The 20,000-nt window shown below is 29.4% G+C and overlaps 2 protein-coding genes across 11 annotated transcripts in view; both read left to right on the top strand.

Annotated features, from left to right (window-relative positions):
- The window catches only part of LOC124949507 (protein diaphanous), a 29,333-nt gene extending 17,651 nt beyond the window's left edge, over positions 1 to 11,682 (top strand). For 3 of the 6 annotated variants that reach the window (XM_047494661.1, XM_047494659.1, XM_047494662.1), the window contains 13 exons: positions 1,502 to 1,684; positions 2,052 to 2,350; positions 3,061 to 3,370; positions 3,533 to 3,879; positions 3,968 to 4,268; positions 4,376 to 4,714; positions 4,853 to 4,995; positions 5,145 to 5,412; positions 5,494 to 5,736; positions 5,890 to 6,144; positions 6,240 to 6,404; positions 6,556 to 6,799; positions 7,089 to 8,444. In XM_047494661.1, coding sequence (XP_047350617.1) covers positions 1,502 to 1,684; positions 2,052 to 2,350; positions 3,061 to 3,370; positions 3,533 to 3,879; positions 3,968 to 4,268; positions 4,376 to 4,714; positions 4,853 to 4,995; positions 5,145 to 5,412; positions 5,494 to 5,736; positions 5,890 to 6,144; positions 6,240 to 6,404; positions 6,556 to 6,799; positions 7,089 to 7,948 — 3,957 coding nt within the window. In that variant the 3' untranslated portion in view covers positions 7,949 to 8,444. Of the gene's footprint in view, positions 1 to 60; positions 468 to 1,501; positions 1,685 to 2,051; positions 2,351 to 3,060; positions 3,371 to 3,532; positions 3,880 to 3,967; positions 4,269 to 4,375; positions 4,715 to 4,852; positions 4,996 to 5,144; positions 5,413 to 5,493; positions 5,737 to 5,889; positions 6,145 to 6,239; positions 6,405 to 6,555; positions 6,800 to 7,088; positions 8,445 to 8,843; positions 8,926 to 9,257 lie in introns of those variants that run through there. The other 3 variants (XM_047494664.1, XM_047494663.1, XM_047494660.1) reach the window with 3 other exon arrangements.
- An 859-nt stretch (positions 11,683 to 12,541) lies between these two features.
- Positions 12,542 to 20,000, top strand: part of LOC124949510 (rhophilin-2) — a 54,874-nt gene continuing 47,415 nt past the window's right edge. The window contains exons 1-2 of one of the 5 annotated variants that reach the window (XM_047494683.1): positions 12,542 to 13,378; positions 15,175 to 15,282. In XM_047494683.1, coding sequence (XP_047350639.1) covers positions 15,214 to 15,282 — 69 coding nt within the window. In that variant the 5' untranslated portion in view covers positions 12,542 to 13,378; positions 15,175 to 15,213. Of the gene's footprint in view, positions 13,493 to 14,738; positions 15,283 to 20,000 lie in introns of those variants that run through there. The other 4 variants (XM_047494681.1, XM_047494680.1, XM_047494682.1 and 1 more) reach the window with 4 other exon arrangements.

Here is a 20,000-nt window from a genome sequence, read left to right as displayed (position 1 = left end):
TATTTCCAATAATTATTATTTTCTTTTTAATATCGATTTATATATTGTAATGGAATTAAAAAAGAAAAAAGAAAAAAAAAAAAGAAAAAGAAAAAAAAAAAAAAAGAAAAAAAGAAAAGTAAAAAAAAATCTAAGCAAAGATGTCCCGTTCGATTATCGTCGAAGAAACTATCGAACGATGAAACTTCGAACGGCATTGTTTTCCTTATCGAGTTTGTTCCATCGAACGCGCGACGAAAACGAATAAGAAACGAACGTATGAAATTATTATCTTATGGCACGTAGCATTTTTAACTAGCTAGCTTTTTTTCGCTTCGAGCTTAGTATGAGACCGACCGGCCTATTGCCGACAATATAAGTCTTACAGTACTTAGACAGGCATTGATATCTCTTTTCGTTTCTATCGATCCTCTTCCAAAGTCTCGATGTATTGCATCTCTATTACGTGTATTAGAAACATTTTCAGGGTGAGTTCGATCAATTCTTTGATGAAATAAAGACGATAAGTTACTTTTAAAACGACTTTCACCAAAAGAAAATTTATATATAAATATATGTATATATGTAATATATATATATATGTAATAAACATAATATTAATAATAGTAATATAACGATAGGGAGTATCAGTATGTATATATAAAATAACAATATTAACATTCATATGTAAGTTTAAAATTGATAGATACATTTTTTTTTTTCTTTTTTTTTTTTTTAGATATATATTCAGTGTTGCTAAAGAAAAAGTTAACAAAGGCAAAAATTTGTATATATCGAATATATAATTATTTCAAATTTTAATATTGTCGTAATCGAAATATTAGAAAATATTAAGAACACTTTAAAAAATCATTCTTATAAAATCTTAATAATTTTCGCGCGTGTAATATCTTGTTTAATATCTTGTTTAATAACTTTTACAATCATTTAAAGATACATACATTTATATATTATTTTTAATTAATTCTTAACTTTAAAAAATTATTCCCGTTAATTTAACAACGCCATTTATGAAAATATTTTGTACATAGTAATGTGTACGCTAGATTATTATGATGACTCATTTCTAGATAATTTTTATGTTAAGAAATGACTGCATGCGTCACACGATTTTACATTTAATATTTTATATTAATTTTTTATACTTAGTACGACATTTTTATATTTATTACGACAATATTTTGTAAATGTTCGGAAAATCGTTACTATACGTACCTAAAATGTCGAAGATAACGTAATCGCTTAGACATAAAATGTCAAACAGTTTACAAATAAATGATTTAAGTAGCGACAATAATCTTTCGATGTCATCGGTGTACATGAAAGTTTCGAAGGTTAAATTGTTCGGCAAACAATATTCTTTAATTTTTATAAATATTACAAGTCAAAAATTTCCTCGAGTTAAAAGCAAGATATACAAGGAAGAAAAGAGGAAAAAAAAAAAAGAAAAGGTAAAAAAGAAGAAAATTTTCATCACACTTTATTCATATCTATGTCGTAGCTCGAGTCATGGTTTACCAGACCCAAAAAATCTGGTCGTGGAGGTGGAGTCAGGAGTGGTACGGATAACAATACAATGCCTCGGCCACATTCTGGCGATGATTTCAATGAGATCGAACAGCAGCGTTGTATCATTGAGAAAATGGACGAGGAAGCTGTTAACGATCGTTTCGAAGAAATGTTGGTGAGTTTGAAAAAAGTGATACAAATAAAAATTCATATTAATACAAATAAGAATTAATATACAAATAGATCGTACAAAAAATTTCTTGGCTTATAAATCAATCGTAAAATTAATATATTTCATTTATAATAATAATAAATTTTAATATTACAAGTAATATATAAAAAAAAAAAAAAAGAAAAAAAAAGAGAAAGAAAAAAGAAATTATTAATTATCGAACGAAAAGATTAAGAAATAATTTGTCGAAATATGAAAAATGTTAGATTTTAATCAAAATTTCTTTCATATATAAAATCCGTCATTTGTTTTTTTTAGAAACTACTTTATTAATGTTTCGTTGGATGTTATAATATTAATTTTTTTTTAGGCTAACATGAATTTAACGGAAGAGAAAAAGGCTCCGCTTCGTCAGCAATCCGAATCAAAGAAGAGAGAGATGTTGGTGTTACATTACAAGGGTAGCATGCAAGAGAATAGATCAAAATTCGACAAACCAGCTGATTACATTCAATATCTAGCTCAGCCGGATCTAAGTGTAAATAAGATTCACAATTGCATAGAATCACTTAGAATTGCACTCACTAATAATCCTTTAAGTTGGGTTCAAGAATTTGGTACTAAGGGATTGAAGCAGGTTTTAGCAACACTCAACGAATGCTACAGAAAGTGAGTAGTCGATTATGTTACATAGGATAATGCGAATCTTTAATCTCTCTTGTTTATATTTGTTGTCTTTCTCTCTTTCTCTCTCTCTTTCTCTCTCTCTCTCTCTCTCTCTCTGAATTTAATCCTTCGACTTTTTCGATCTAATAAATTCTAATATTTCACTATTTCTTCTATTCCAGTGCCTTCATATATTATGATAGGTAATTCACGTAACTATAAAAAAAAATGTTACTATTTGCTTGAAACTTATTTTTTTTTTTTTTTTTTCTTTACGAGCATAGTGTCCCTAGATTTTATATATTGTTTCTTTTTTCTTTCCTATTCGCTTACATTATTTATAGATATCCTGTGAACAGAAATAATGTTAAAATAGGAAAATAGTTGATCCGTAATATACGATGTTACGATAAATTTTTATTTATTTATTTTTTCCAGATTCTAATGATTTTAATTAATTATGGCTTTTCAATTTTTCTTTCTTCTCTTTCTTTATTATTATTATTATTATTATTATTATTATTATTATTATTATTATTATTATTATTATTATTATTGTTATTATCATTATCATAGATCACCTTAGCATTTATTCATTATTGCATGAGAAATGGATTATAAATTGTTGCTTGCAAAGTATAGATGAATAATAATAATAAAGTTTTTCATCGATTTTTCTTTTATTGATCTTCCAATATAATTTTTTCTTTTAGCGATAATCGATACGAACGGATACAGTACGAATGTATACGATGTTTAAAAGCGATAATGAATAATACCGTTGGAATAAAGGAGATGTTAGCACATCACGAAGCTTTGACGATAGTGGCAAGATCGTTGGAACCTACTAAACCATCGGTGATGTCGGAAGCTGTAAAATTATTAGGTGCAGTCTGTCTGATTTCGAGCGATAGTCATAAAATGGTTTTAGATGCGATCACTATGAATGGCGAGTTCAAGGGCAGAGAAAGATTTTTACCCATTGTACAGGGATTGATGAATAGGAAGAATGAAAATTTAAGAGTAAGTTGTCCGTGATATGAAATACAATTTTTTATTTTTTTTTTTTATTTTATTTTATTTTATTTTGTTTTTGGTTTTTCTTTTTTTGATTTACTTTTTTCTCTTTCTTAGAATATCTAGTAAAACAGTGTTAACGTTTTTTTTTTTTTTTTCTTTTTACAGGTAGTGTGCCTTCAACTTATAAATTCGATTATTAATTCTGCCGAGGATCTAGACTTTCGATTACATTTAAGGAACGAAATAATGCGAGTAGGATTAGCGGATATATTAGAAGCTTTAGAAAAGGATAAGTCCGACGATTTGTCTCATCATTTAAGGATCTTCAACGAATATAAGGAAGACGATTACGAGTTATTTGTACAGAGATTCGATCACGTTCGATTAGAATTAGATGATGTCAATGATTGCTTCGAAGTAGTGAAAAATATGGTTATGGAGACTTCCGCCGAGCCGTATTTCTTATCGATATTACAGCATCTACTACTTATCAGGGACGATGCTTTGGTGAGGTACGGATCGAGATAAAAAATTTTAAGATTTTATTCGTCATACTAACGTCGTTCCATTTATTTCTAAAACAATATTGATAACTTTCAGACCAGCTTATTATAAATTAATAGAAGAGTGCGTATCGCAAATCGTGTTACATCGTTCAGGCTGTGATCCAGACTTCAGTGCGACGAAACGCTTTCAAATAGACGTACAACCATTGATCGATACTTTGGTCGAGAAATCTCGAGCCGAAGAGGAACGACGTTTAATGGAAGTGTCTCAAAAGTTGGAAGAAGCTATAGCTAGTAAACAGGAGGCTGAGGCGAAGCTTCAACACGCTGAAAACAAAATTAAGGAACTCGAGCAAGGGACTGGAAAAAGTGGAGGGGGAGGAGGAGCTAGTACGGTAAGTTGTTGCGAAAAGTTAACGTTCTTTTTTTTTCCTTAATTTATTTATTTTTGATAAAAAATAATTGTGACCGGGATAAACATTTAATTTCGATTCATATGTAGAAAACGAATTGTCCGATATTACCACCTCCGATACCTGGTTCGAATGTAACACCACCACCGCCACCACCTCCACCACTTCCAAACTCGATTGGACCACCGCCACCACCTATGCCACCTGGAATGGGTGTATTACCACCACCACCACCTCCAATGCCTGGAACAAAGGGACCACCTGGTATGGGAGGTCCAATACCTCCACCTATGCCAGGAATGGGAGGTCCTCCACCTCCTCCTATGATGGCTGGAATTACATCCATGATGCCGTCGTTACCTAATGGATTGAAACCTAAGAGAAAGTGGGAGGTCGAAGGTCGATTGAAGAGGCCTAACTGGAAAGCAGTTAGTTTCCTTGGCTTTTTTTTTCATTTCTTTTCTTAATTTTCTTATCTGTTTTTTTTTTTTTTTTTTTTTTTTTCCCTTGCTTCGATACTAACTTGATATCAATCGAATACCAGCGTTTTATCTTATATCTTTTAGATATCACCGCATCAGTTGACGGAAGAAGTATTTTGGACAAAAGTGCAAGAGGAGAGATTAGCCGGTCCGGAGATACTCGATGGTTTAGCACAAAAGTTCGCGTCGAAACCAAGTGGCAAGAAAATCGATGACGTCGTAGATAAGTACGTATAATAATAATAATAATAATAATAATAATAATAATAATAATAATAATAATAATATTAACAATAATAATAGTAACGAGGAATATTTAATAAACTGATAAAGTACATATATTGAGACGATCTAAAATATCGTATTTTATTTTTAGATCGGCAACCATAAAAAAAGTAAAAGATCTCAAGGTTTTAGATAGTAAAGCTGCACAAAATATATCGATACTTCTTGGTGGTACGTTAAAGCATATGTCGTACGAAGATGTTAAAGGATGTCTTTTTAGATGCGATGGTCCAGTTATCTCGGATAACATATTGCAAGGTTTAATTCAATATTTACCATCGCCAGATCAATTAGCGAAATTTCAACTTTACAAAGACAATTATGATGATTTGACGGAGGCCGAACAATTTTGCGTTACGGTAATTGTTAATAATTGACGATGGGATTTTACATTTGTAATATATTTGTTATTTAAATTTACGTTAATTTCTCTTTTTTAGATATCGACAATCAAAAGGTTATTGCCTAGGTTAAAGTCATTGAGCTTTATGCTGAGATACGAAGAATTGGTACAGGACATTAAACCAGACATAGTGGCAGGAACGGCAGCTTGCGAGGAAGTTAGAGGAAGTAAAAAGTTTGCGAAAATACTCGAATTGATTTTATTGTTTGGAAATTACATGAATTCTGGGGGTGGAGCTTCTGGTCAAGATTTTGGCTATCAGCTTAGTTTTCTAACCAAGGTTTGTTTTGAATCGATTTATATAGAAATAAATTTTGTATTTTATCGAATGTAGTTTTCTTTTTTTCTTTTTTTTTTTTTTTTGTTCTCTCTTTTTTTTTTTTTTTTTTTTTTTTTTTTTTTTTTCTTTTTACATACGTTTTATACGTTTTAGTTGACAAGTATAAAAGCTGCGGACAACAAAGAAACTCTTATGCATTACTTAGTATCTACGATAGAGAGAAAATTCCCAGAATGTTTGAGTTTTACCGAAGAACTGGCACACGTAGATAGGGCGAGCCGTGTCTCTTTAGATAACGTACAGAGAATACTTCGTCAAATGGATTCTAACATACGAAATCTTGAACAAGACCTTTCTAATGCTAGAATTCCACAATGCGAGGAAGATTTATTTTCGGAGGTCATGACTGTATCCTTTCGGAACAAATATATAATAATTTTTTAATTTTAATAATCCACGCTTATGCGTATTTAATTGTCCTTAACGAAATATAATCAACATAGCCATTCGCTAAGAAAGCCCGAGAATCTTGCGAGGTATTGAAGAACATGTTTAAAAATATGGACGGTCTTTACACCGAAATCTCTGTATTCTTCTGTTTCGACAAACAGAAGTATACAATCGAGGAATTGTTCAGCGACATAAGGACGTTCAAAGATGATTTCGTGGTAATTAAAAAATAAAAAAAAAAAAAAAATAAAAAAAAAAAATAGAAAGAAGCATGACATTTGTATCGACTTATTAGAAAAAATTTGTGACATGTTTTCTTTTTTGTTTTTTTTTGTTTTTTTTTTTTTTCTTTTTCCTTTTTTCTTTTAGCAAGCACAAAAGGAGATGTTAAAGTTAAGGGAAGCGGAAGAGAAGCAAAGAAGAGCTAGAGAAGCGAGAGAGAAGGCGGAAGCTGAGAAAGCGGCACGAGCGGCACGAAAGAAAGCGCTTGTCGATATGAACGCACATGATACTCAAGAAGGTGTTATGGATAGTTTGATGGAAGCACTTCGAACTGGTTCTGCTTTTAGTCGGCCGGATCAACGGCGCAAGAGGCAAACACGCATTGCTGGTGGTAAGCTTCTTAAGTCTAAACGCGAGACATCGAAATATCCAAATGATACTGATTTCATTAATCGTACGAGAGTCCTTCATGGTAAATCGATCGAGTCTTATAATAATATAGGATATAGGTGATCGTAATAATTATTATTCTTTAAGGCACACAAAGTACTAGAAAATAATAGTCATTTTGATATTGTTTTTAAAACGATGTTACACAAGATTTCAGGGATCGTTTTAATTGTATCTATATTAAAGGTATGAAAGAACAACAAAATTGTCAAATGAGTCTTTAATTACAGGTACACATACGTCATCTAATTTTATCACAGAAGAAAGTCAAAGTCATAAACAGTCATTCGTTAATTCTGTTTGTACGCCTGAAACGAACGTTGGGATTAATTATTTTAAGAAGCAATTTCTTATTGGCTACGCACGCATACTTACGCCGGTTAAACCAAAACGCGTGATTATTACTAAAAGATATAAAAGAAATTTAGTCGTTCATCGTGCTATCGACAATCGTAAAATCATTAATAAAAATCGTAGGAGCGTAAAACGAAGTAAATCTTATGGTCATATATCGAATAAATCTTTATTGCGTAGTCAGTCAAACGTTAAGATCAAAACGGTTTTTCCAACGAATGTTACTCCAAAATTAGATCTCTCTCATTGCAATATAAGAGAATCATCGTTATCTGTCAATTCTTTACCAAGTAAGAATAAAATAGCAGTCTCTCCTTCGGTGATGTTAACGCGTACGAAAAATTTTGAAAATATTTCCGACTCTAACGATGAAAATCAAAGTATATCAGTAAGACTTCCGATGCGCCTAAACTCAACTTGTTCGCATCATCTTCCAATAATTGATGCTGTCAAGAAATCAAAATCACCAAATGCTAATTGCAGCAATTTTCCTTTGTTATCGCATAATGCTAATAGTTTGAATAAAAATATAGAAAATAATGACGCGAATGTTTCTTCAACGATAGAGGTAAAGAAAAACTGCAATTTTAAATCTCACGAGGTTGAAAATATTTTAGAAACAATTTCTACCGAAATTGGTCAAAATTATACCACCGTGGAGGAAAAGATGTATATTATGAAAACTCCAAATATTAAACGAACAAAAGTTTGGACATGTTGGAATCCAAGAACATGAGAAATTCCAATTGCGATGAAAAATTTACGATAATTTCTTTTTCGTTTCTATTTATTATTATTATTATTATTTTTTTTTTTTTTTCATTTCTCCCTCCCGAAATCTTTTTTATCTTTTACTTTTATTATTATTATTATTATTATTATTATTATTATTATTATTATTATTATTATTATTATTTATTTTTCGAGATGATAAGACTGATCGAAGGAGAATTATTATTTTTATAATGTAATATACTTTATTAACGAACTGAATATGCTTGCGTACACAGACTTGTTTATACGTTAAAAGGTTCATTAAAATGAAAGGACCGTTGCAAATAAAAAGATTTTTTTATAATGTAGAGGAACATGCAATAAGAACGATTTAGAACGATCACGAAATCAAATTAATGTGAAACGTATTCTCGGACTCGTACTTGAACGCACACATCAATGTCGATCAATAATTGTATGAGCGTTTGTATATTTGTTAATTAAATACATGCAAGTCATTTCATTGTTTCATAAATACCCTCGCCGTTAATCATTATTTATTAATCATTATCACTTTCTCTCTCTCTCTCTCTCTCTCTCTCTCTCTCTCTCTCTCTCTCTCTCTCTCTCTCTCTCTCTCCTTCTCCCTCTCTTATAAATCGCACCATTGTCAAACGATCTTTAAATAAATATTTCATACTCGATTGGTAATATAGAAAAATTCTTTTTGTTTTTTTTTTTTTTCTTTCTTTCTTCTGTTTTCTTTTCCTTTTATTTACATTGCTTCGAAGGAATGACCTAGCTTTTTATTTTTTCTTTTTATGCGTATTAAATTATCGTAAACATATTAAGTAAACGCATGGGGCTGTCTTTCGACGAGATTAATTCAAGTCACGAATTTGATTTTAATTTTACAGCAGAAAGGAGAGCACAACTTAATAGGAGTCGATCGCGTACAGGACTGGTTGGATCTGGTTTGCTTGGAAGAGAGCCATAAACGTAAGTTTACATTTGTTTACCAATAATTCAAACAGTAAACACCAATGGCACAAAGCGATTAACACAACCAATTATCTTTTATGTAAATTAAAAAAAAAAAAAAAAAAAAAAAAAAGATACAAGAAAAATATAATAGAACAAAAAAAGTACTGAATTAAATTTTTAAAATAGGAAAAAAGGAAAAAAAGAAAAAAAGAAAAAAAAAATACTAAATAGAATTAAAGTACCAAAGTACTAAATATATAGTTGTTATATCTAATAATATCTATATTTAATGCTTCCAATATTATTAGATGTAATTTACAAATGGCTAACACGAATCATTCTTGCAGAAACCTTTTAAGTTCAGCAGTAATATACCAGAATGTCAGATTTCCGTCCTAAACTTGATGCTGTGATGGTTTTACACTTCGGTTATGTTTGGAATGCCAGAGACAACTATATAGAACACATGGTGTCTCATCCAGCAAAAACGCAAGAAATATCGCGTCCGATTATTATTATTATTATTATTCGTTAATAATAGAACCGTCGGTTGTTAATAAGTTCGATATAGTCTTCCCTTTACGTACTTCGATGTTATCTTCTGGGTACAACGTTTCAACTTTAAATTCTTATGAAATAATTTTACATATAAAAACGGAGCTATGCATCGATATTATTAAAAAAAAAAACATAAAGCAAAAAGGAACGATTATGATCATGCCGAAGAAACATTTCGTTATTATTTTTAGGAGATATATGATATAATACTGGTAATATCAATATTAGAAAACCTAAAATATAATTAAAAAAAAAAAAAAAAAAAAAAAAAGGACAAAAACAAAAAAAAGACAAAAAACAACAAAAAAACAACAAAAAGACAACAAAAAAAAAGTTTGAATATATTTAACAAACAGGAATCGATGATCTTGGTGCATAATAATTTTTCTTAATTACGCTTTTAAAACTTATCGATTCTCGCTCAAAAATGAAATTTCATTGCAAATCGAGTCAGTCATACATATCTATGGTATCTTTCGTTATTCTATCCTTTTTTTTTTTAGTCTTCTTCTTTTTTTCTGTGTTTTTTTTCTTTTTTTTTTTTTTTTTTTTCTTCATTTTACAATGCGCTTGTACGAGGACACTGAAAATGGCTCTGATTTAAAGGACGATTGATAATTTGGTGCTCGATAATCCGTAAGAATATCATTCAAATGTCGTGGTAATCAAAATTAATCAATCGTAATAGCGTTTGATTAATAACCAAAGATCAAGTAGCATTTCTTTGTCATTGTCAGCCATTATGAAGATGATTATTAAAATTGAAACGATACGTTGATTCAACGTTGATGTAACGTTAGTTATGTCGTCCTAGTGATATTTAAACATATACATACATAAACACAGATATAGACATAGACAGACAGATACGCACACACACAGACACACAGACACACAACGCACGCATGCATGCATATACGCACGCGCTCAAACACATCTCGACATACTTGTGCAACATGTGAGTGCATATTGCCAATATATTTTATACGTGTATAGTATATATGCACATAAGTTTTGTATAGATGTAATTGCAATGTTACTATTATTGTATAATGTTAGATAGCGTTGGATAATTAAATGATTACTGTAAAGTACTTGTCGAGGAAACTGATGTACATATATATATATATGTACATATACATATGTATATATATATATACATATATATATATATATACACATGTCATACGTATATATTATATATATATAGATATATGTATGTGTATATATATATCTATATATATCTATGATGTATATATATATACATATATGTTCGTCTCTATTCCATTATAACGTAAGTAATAATGGGAGGATAAAAATGTGTTCTTAATTTTTATTAAATAAGACAAATACACACAGGGAAAAGGAACGCGTGCTCCGAATTGTGCACGTCTTTTGTGATATGCAATTGTTTTTATATTATACGAAGAGAACGTTTACTTACGTTAGAAAAAAAGAGAAACAGGTGTTTTCTATTATTCTTTTTAGTAATGTAACCTTCATTTGAAAGTATTGCATTTATAGGAAAACGTTCAGATATAGTCTTGCAAAGTTGATATTCAGGTGGTCTCTCTTCTTTTTTTTTTTTTTTTTTTTTTTTTTTTTTTTTTTTTTTTTTAATGAGAATCACACACTGGTGCAAGTTCCAATCAAGTGATATATTTGTACATAGTTTCTACGTCGTCTAACTTTAAGGAGGCACAAAATTTTCATTTTATAAACTGCTAAATAGAATATAAATATATATATATATATATAATTTGTGGATAAGTAGAGAAATTAACGCGATCGGGCAGAACGATATATTTCATAAAAAACAGAGAAAAAGAAAACAAAAAATAAAAAAAAAAAAACGTTCTGCTTTAGATCGGCATACTCACGAAAACAATAGGTATGATTTTTCGGTAATATGGTGCCAAATTTTCTATTACACGTATACACATTTTGTAAGACATAGGATAAACAATTCTATTTCACTTTCTATGTCTAATATATCAGCTTATTTTACAATATGAATTTTATAATCGTGCCTATTAAAATCGCTCTATAATATACAATTGAATTTATTTTTCGAATCTCAAAGGTCATACGCTATGATGATAATGAATCATACATATTATAGTTTAATATCAAAATTTAAAGAAAAATTTGTATCTATAATGTGAATATGTGAATTTTAATAATATTAATGTGTTATTATTGAGACACACAAGACATTCAAGACATCCGTCATATCGCAGATTGTATTCATTTGATATTCCCGATATGTAAATATTTTATATATAATTATACATATAATTCATACACACACATATATATATATATATATATATATATATATATATATATGTTATATATAGATAAAAGTAGGAGGTTTAAGCAATACTGATGTTAAAAGAAAACCGGGAAAACGTATGTGTCTACATATCTACTCTCGCAAGAGCAAGTTAGAATTGTACGTTTACTCGATAAGGATGGAAAGTGAAAAGCGCGAGAAATCCAGTTTGGTTTAAATACTGCCACCAATGGAATGAAGAAATTGCCGTATGTACGAAAACGATCGCGTGCGAATAAGGAACGATTGCGGACTTTTAAAAAATGCATATTAGCAATCGAAGCGATCTAATTGCTATATAAATGGCATTTTAAATTAGACGAAGGACGGTTAAGAGCTATATATATATATATATATATATATATATATATATATACATACACACCGTTATTGTAATTAATTTTATTTTATATGTAAGTTTCCTAGTATCATTAGCTCGGTTTTATAATGCTCATGTAATTATAGTCGAAGTCAGTAATTAGTCACATAAGTCATTCCAGCGAATGACTCGTCTTCGATCGTTCGCCGAACAATAATCGTTTCGTTTCTCGATAGAAAAAAAGATCGACGAAATAAAACAAAATTTAACATCATCGTCTTCTATTGTTTCATCTCGATTTCTTTATTCTTTGTTGCTTTTTTTTTTGTTTTTTTTTTTTTTTTTTTGTTTTTTTTTTTCTTTGAAATAAGCGTATAAAATTTGTATACGAATAATTTTTTTTTCAGGCAAGACTAATTCGTACGAGTGCGTATATTTTAATAAGTTTTTCCTGTTCGCGGGTAAAAATCACGAGCCAATGGGATGATTCGTTCTTGATGACGTTCATGATGACGTCATCGAAGAGAAGATTCTTATGCTATTTAAAAGTGAGCGCGCACGTGAAAGAGAAAAAGAGAGAGAGAGAGAGAGAGAGAGAGAGAAAGAGAAAGAAAGAAAGCACTAGCGTAAGCGCTATAATTTACATGAAAGCGAATTTGAGATCGATCTCGTTACATTACTATCTTCGATAAATCGTCGGCCAATCGTCGATCGTATTGAGAACTGTATTGATCTTTTTCTTGTTGCTTTTGTTTGATGTAATATGGCCGTTAGGTCGGTCTCGATTCGTTTCACGTGTTTCGTTTTTCAAAGTATAACTTCGTAAAACATCGTGAGATTTCGTTTCGGTAGAGCCAATCGGAAGCCTAGCGTGTCTAAGCAGGTGTTTTCGCGTAATAATATACATGCTAATCGGAGCAGCCGAATTTTCGGGTAAAGTAGTCCTCGTCAGTTAGTTCCTTGTTCGGTGGTCGGCCGTTATACATATACGTAAATAGATTCGAATATACGTAAACTTCGACTCGTTTAAACGAGAATATTCAAATTCGTGAACTACTTTTCAATTGATACCTTCTAAAAGAATCGAAAAGAATCGAAAACAAAGTTGTAATCGGATAAAAAAAGAAAAAAAAACAAAAAAAAAACAAAAAAAGAAAAACAAAAAAACGTCGAAGAAGCGAGTTTTAATTACGTGAAAAGAAAACATTCGATGTATTATTATTTGTTAATTTCTTCAGGGACGCACCGGCACGCACGTAAACGTATTAATTTATTTCATCGAGTTCAAATATTTCTTATAAAAGAATAAAAAAGAGAAAAAGAAGAAGAAGAAAGAAAAGACGAAAATACGACGAATTTCTGTTCATTAGGTATATGTAAAAAAAAAAAAAAAAGAAAGAAAGAAAGAAAGAAAGAAAGAAAAAAGAAAAATTTTTTACGTTATTGAATTGAAGTTAAATTTTAATTGAGGTTAAGATTGTTCGGAAAAAGAAAAAAAATTCATATTGCTATTATTTGACAAAAAGAATTATATAAATATTTATAGGGGAAGATAAAACTATATTTGATTTTAATAATCGTATTGAATCTAGAGAGATATAATTAGTCGATATTAATAATATTTTATTAGAAATTGATAGGATTACATGTATGCGTGAGTATTTCTAAGAGGAGGTTAAGTAATAAAAATAAAAATAATAGAAAAATGTCGTAAATGAGGAAATAAAAGGAAGATTTGAAGAAATTCATTTTTGATTTCGAAAAAAAGGTAAATATATAAATATCCGATATACAATCGAGTCTCTTTTTATCCGATATTTTTTTTCTTTTTCCTTCGAACGCGATTTACATTTATACACACACACACACACACACGCACACTTGTATTACGTTTTATTCACATGTTTTATATACATGTTTAGAAGTTCGCGAAATTACATTAATTAATACGTCAAAAATGTCACAAAAATCGTGGATAATTTTTAAGAAAATATATATACATTTTTCTTTTCTCCTTTCATTTTCTTTTTTTATTTATTTTTCTTTAATTCATTTTCCTCTCAACGAGAGATTAAATTTTCTATCGTGTTTATTGAGAAAGTAAAAAAAAAAAAAAAAAAAAAAAAAAAAAAAAAAAAAAAAAAAAAAAAGAAAAAGGTTTCTAGTGAATGCATTTCTCATATTTTAAATTGTTCTCTCTCTCTCTCTCTTTCTCTCTCTCTCTCTCTCTCTCTCTCTCTCTGTATAGTTCATGTTCGGTTTAAACAAAAGTTTTATAGTTCGTCGAATAAATCGATTTTTACTCGACATTTTTTTTTTACATGTTTTTCATTTTTTTTTTTTTCTTTGTTTTACTTTTTTTTTTTAACGTTACACACCCTGTCGTATAAAAAAAGATTCAAGTGTATATATACACACACACATATACATACATACATACATACATACATACATACATACATATATATATATATATATATATATAGTCGAATTTTTTCGTTAAAAAATTTTAATCAATAGCGTATCCTTTGTTCGGTATCATGGATATAGGAAGGTTCAAAACGGATTGAGATCGGCGGGAATTGAGCGGGCAAGTATACTCACCGCGTATACTTCATAGTAGTAGTCGCTCGTCGGAAAGCCGCGAACGTTGTGCTCGGCTCCGGTGCCACTTGTAGTTCGATGCCGGAGAGCGTTCCGAGTTGACCGCGTGCGCGCGCGCACAAGACACAGCAGACGTTTTCTTACCTGCCAGTCTCGGACTCTCCTTTGCCTCTTTTATATCGTTTGTATCGTTCGTCTGTAGTTCTTCTTCTTCTTCTTCTTCTTTCGTTTTCTTTTGTCTTCTTCTTCTTCCTCTTCTACGTTTTCTTCTTCCTCTTTTTCTTCTTCTTCTTCTTCTTCCTCCTCCTCCTCTTCTTCTTCTTCTTCTTCTTTTTTCCTCTTATATGATTTTTCATTATTATATATTCCTTATACTTAATTTTTTCATCCACGTTCGATCTATCTCCTCGTGTATGTGCTTATCCTTTTCTACCGTCGCTATCTTTAGTGTGATTTTCGTGAGGAAGGATAGAATGCGAAGGATACCATGAACGTACCCATCGTGTCAGGCGACATCGTGGACGATGAAGAAGATTACAAGCCACGTTTCGTCAGGGTAAGTTTATTCATATTAAAATTCTTATTTATGGGATTTTACGAACGACAATGGTGATGACGACGAAGACGACGGACAAAAATGACAATCACGACGATGATTTTTTAATTAATCATGTTACTCGTTACTTATATTTTAATCCGTTTTGAAAGTGAAATTTCATTTCTTTTTTTTCTTTTTTTTCCTTTTTTTTTTTTTTTTTTTTTCTTTTTTTTTCACTTTAAATAAAAATCGTCCGTCCGAGATATCTTTATGGGAGATTATTTGAGATATCGCGTTTAGAAATATATGATAATTCTTCTTCTCTTTTTTTTCTTTTTTTTTTTTCTTTTTTCCTTAATTTTTAAAAACGAAACTTGTTTTGTAGCTTTAAAAAAGAAAAAAAGAAAGAAGGAAGAAGAAGAAAAAAAGAAAAGGAAAAGGAAAAATAACTTTTGAATTATAATTATATATAATTAAATCATATTTATTCCTTAATATCATTTATTGAGGGATAAATTAATACGAACTTTAATTTACAAAGATATTTAATAAAATTGTTTACATTATTTCGTAATTATAGTATAATCGTATAACTCATTAGCATATCTAATAATACTAAACTCTATCATATTTCTAATTATTTGGAAACTTTCGGATTTAATTATTATTTTTCAGAGGACGAAGAAATATACACACACATATATATATATATATAGTAACGATATACATATGCATGTATGTACGTACATAATATATATATATATATATATATATATATATATATGTATTTGAGTTGTATATTATTAAAATCAATGACACAATAATTTAACGACCTGCTTGTTATTTCTATTTATTATTATCGAAGTAATATTGTATTCAATACAAGCACCGTTAACGTCTCCTCACGTTGTTCGAATCTATCAGCTGTCCGTCTTGCATCGAGTTACGAAATATCCCCCACCTCGAGTTCTCAATTTATCGATTTATGAACTACTATAATGTTCCACGGTATTTCCTTTGAAAAATATCATTTTGTTTCTAATCTCTAATCTTAGGCACAATAATGAGAAATACAATTCGAATAACGATTCGAAATGTTATTTGATTGAACTTCGGTGATAAAGTTTTTCACGTTAATTCCCGATGAAAATAGAATTTATAAAATATTATTTTATTCATGCCAATACGTTTTACACGTAAATAATAGTAGATTTTTAAACGACATTGAATGACATTTAAAGGTAAACTTAGGTGAATACTACCAAGACAGTCATTCTATCGGTGATGATATTTAAATGGTGATATATATATATATATATAAAGAAGAAAAATAAGAAAAGAAAAATCGAAAAATGCGATCGTTCGATTCTATCTATCTATCTATCTATCTATCTATCTATTTATCTATCTATCTATCCTCTACCTACCTATTTACCTATCTATCTATCTATCTAATTATTTTTTCACAAATATGCGAAGACGCGTACGATTCGATAAATTTCACCGAGTTCGACCTTTACTTACTAGTTGTTACTTCGTTGAGATAGGAATGAAAATCCAAGCGGTCATTATCGGATGGCGCAAGGAAGACGAAGAAGAATTTCCTTTCACTCGAAGGTATCAGTATAAGCTTCCTAAACGTTTACCGAGATATTCCTTTACCGTTTGTCACGTATTTTCATAAGAATTTTGAAGAAAATAAAATGAAAGAGAGAGTAATATCAATATGAATGGAACATATGTACATATATAACTATTCGAGTTTTCGAATATCTATACGTATATATACGTATATATATATATATATGTATGTATATTATTTTCCAATAATTATAAAAATGATCTTTGATTCCATGAAAGAATAATATTTTTTTCATTATACATCTAACGATATAAAACACGAAAGAAATGATAAATTGAATGATGGAATATTTTTTATTCGGACCGATATATATATATATATATATATATATATATATATATATATATATATATTAATACGTATGTAGTCATATACTTGGATACAATATAGTTATGTGTATTTATAATATTTACAATTGATATAAATAGAACGTCGATAGAGTTTCATAAAAGAATATTATTGTTAAATGTTTTTTTTTATCGAAAACTTTTCGAGAAGAAAATTCAAAGAGTTCGTGTATAAAACAACTTTTTTTTTGTTCTCTCTCTCTTTTTTTTTTTTTTTTTTCTTTTTTTTTCTAAACTCTATACAGCAAAATATCCTTGCGACAAGAGGGTCATTCTATTTTAAATAACAGAAAACTTTTTTGTCACGTACTTACTCGCTCGCATTCCACACGTAGGTATTCTATTATTCTTTATCGGAAGTTTTTTTCCTTTTTTTTCTTTTCATTCCTTTCTGTATTTTCTTTTTTTTTTTTCCTGTCAGAATTCTTCGAAGTTGAAAGACAGAAATAGAAGATCGCGAAGGATGTATTATCTTTTGTTAAGAGGAAAGTCTAAGAGCGTGTAAACGACAACAAATCTAAAATTCCGATGATATATACAGGATGTTTTAGGATTGAACCTAACCAATCACAAATCAAATAAGCACGTTCTATGAGCGATGATATGAAAAATGGAAAAAGAAGGAAGAAAAAAAATGTTATATAAATATATAAATCCGTTTATGGTTCATAAAAATGTTATAAGAAAAATATTAAAACCCAAGAGAAATAACGAGTTCGTTGTTGATATATCACAATGTAATAATAATAATAATAATAATAATAATAATAATAATAATAATAATAATAATAATAATAATGATAATTATGATGTTAAGAATTGATTGAAAAGAATTAATGGTCTCTATTCGATTTTGAACTGAAGCAAAATAAGCATGAAATTCGGAGATTGATAATATTACTGCGATGTCAAGGTTTCGATTGAAATGATTGGGGGAGGACGACATTTTGAAATGAAAATATAAATCCTGTTTTTTTCTTTTTTTTTTTTTTTCCTTTGTTTAAAGTAATGCAGCGTGATAATAATAAAGTGGATTTCTTTTTATGGATTTTTATATAACCCATTTCTTTTTCTTTTTTTTATTTCTATTCAAAGAATATATTGAAAGCGAAGTGTTTGATCGTTTTAACGTGAAACATTATCTATAATACGAACGATCTAATGAATGTACGAGGAAAAGGAAAGAAAATATGAAAATTATAATGAATTGATCGTTATTATTTAAAAGAGATATTAAAAACCGATTAAATATTTCGAAAGTATCTGCCGTGCTATCTAACTTTATCCATCGTATTGCTGTATGCACAATGTTATCTCGTAAGGTAGATAGATAGATAAAGAGAGAAAAAAAAAGAGGGAGAGAGAAAGAGATAGGAAGAGAGGGAGAGAGAGAGAGAGAGAGAGAGAAAAGAGAGAAAGAGATATATAGAGGAACTCTTTATATATGTACGCACGTATATCCATGGATATCTATATAGGGTATTTCAAAAAACATGGACATAATTTTGTTGCTTGATTCAATAAATCAAAATGAAATAAAATAAACTTGTTACCAAGTAATAAATATTTTTGCATTATATCAATTGTTTATCTCTGTCCAATCGATCAATAGAAATTGTTCGAATTAAATACTTTCGATTCGAATACAATCTTTTAGACATTTCATCGTCGAGATTTCAATAATGTTCGAAGTTTTCTGATATTGTTTCGAATTCGTTGTAAGTAACATTGTAAAAAGTGTTTAAATGTTTTACGTGGATAAAAATCTATCGAATTTATGTCAATCATTATATTGAACGAACGACGATAAAACGTTCAAAAGTTTTTACGTTCGAATATGCATCACTTTGAACAATTTCTTACGAAGCCTGATAAACAATCGATACTATACAAAAATATATTATGGATATTACGGTAAATAAGGTCGTAAATTTTGTTGTTGTTTTTTTTTTTTTCCTTTTTTTTTTCTTTTATTTCTTATTTCAACGCGCTGAAAATACATCGGTTAAAAATACGCGCCGTGTGTTTTTTAAAAAACCCTGTATATATATATATATATATATATAAATACACACACATATATATACACACATACATACATATATATATATATATATATATGTATATACAGAATCGTTGTTATCTCTTAACGTGGAAATTGTAACACGCACGAGCCGTGACTTTGATGCACGCGCATCGAAAGAACACGTCGCGTGCGTATACGTTTGTTGCTTGTACCTTAAAGATCTCTGCAATTATTTCAATGAAACGAGGAAAAAGTCACCTGGCTTTTCTATTGTTCTCTGGTTGATTTCACATCTCACCGTTTCGCCTCGCTCTCTCGTGATCTTACGAAAATTTCTTCGGATTCTATTCGTCCTAACTGCGATCTAAACGTTTCTGGAATAATTTTTTATTCCAGCTTCGTTTCTAATTTTATCAAATTTATATATTATTTTTTATAATGGCGATCAATGCAAAAGATTCGTCTCGATGATTAATCATTATTACGTATGCATATGTCAATCGATTAAATTATTTTCTTTAATTTTAATTTTTTTTTTCTTTTTTGTTTATTTATTTTATACATTCCAATGGATGATAAGTAATGATGATTTAGAGAATAGTTATAAATTTAATTCTTTGTTTTTTTTGGGAGGGGATGTAAATCGATAGAAATTTTGTAAATTTTTAATTGTTAAAGAAAAAGAAATTGTACCGTTTTTTTCTTTTTATGGGACAAGTAC

The sequence above is a fragment of the Vespa velutina genome, chromosome 5 (genome assembly GCF_912470025.1).
Source record: "Vespa velutina chromosome 5, iVesVel2.1, whole genome shotgun sequence".
NCBI lineage: Eukaryota > Metazoa > Arthropoda > Insecta > Hymenoptera > Vespidae > Vespa > Vespa velutina.
Note: the sequence above shows the minus strand (reverse complement) of the source record. Positions and strands in the feature narration are given on the sequence as shown.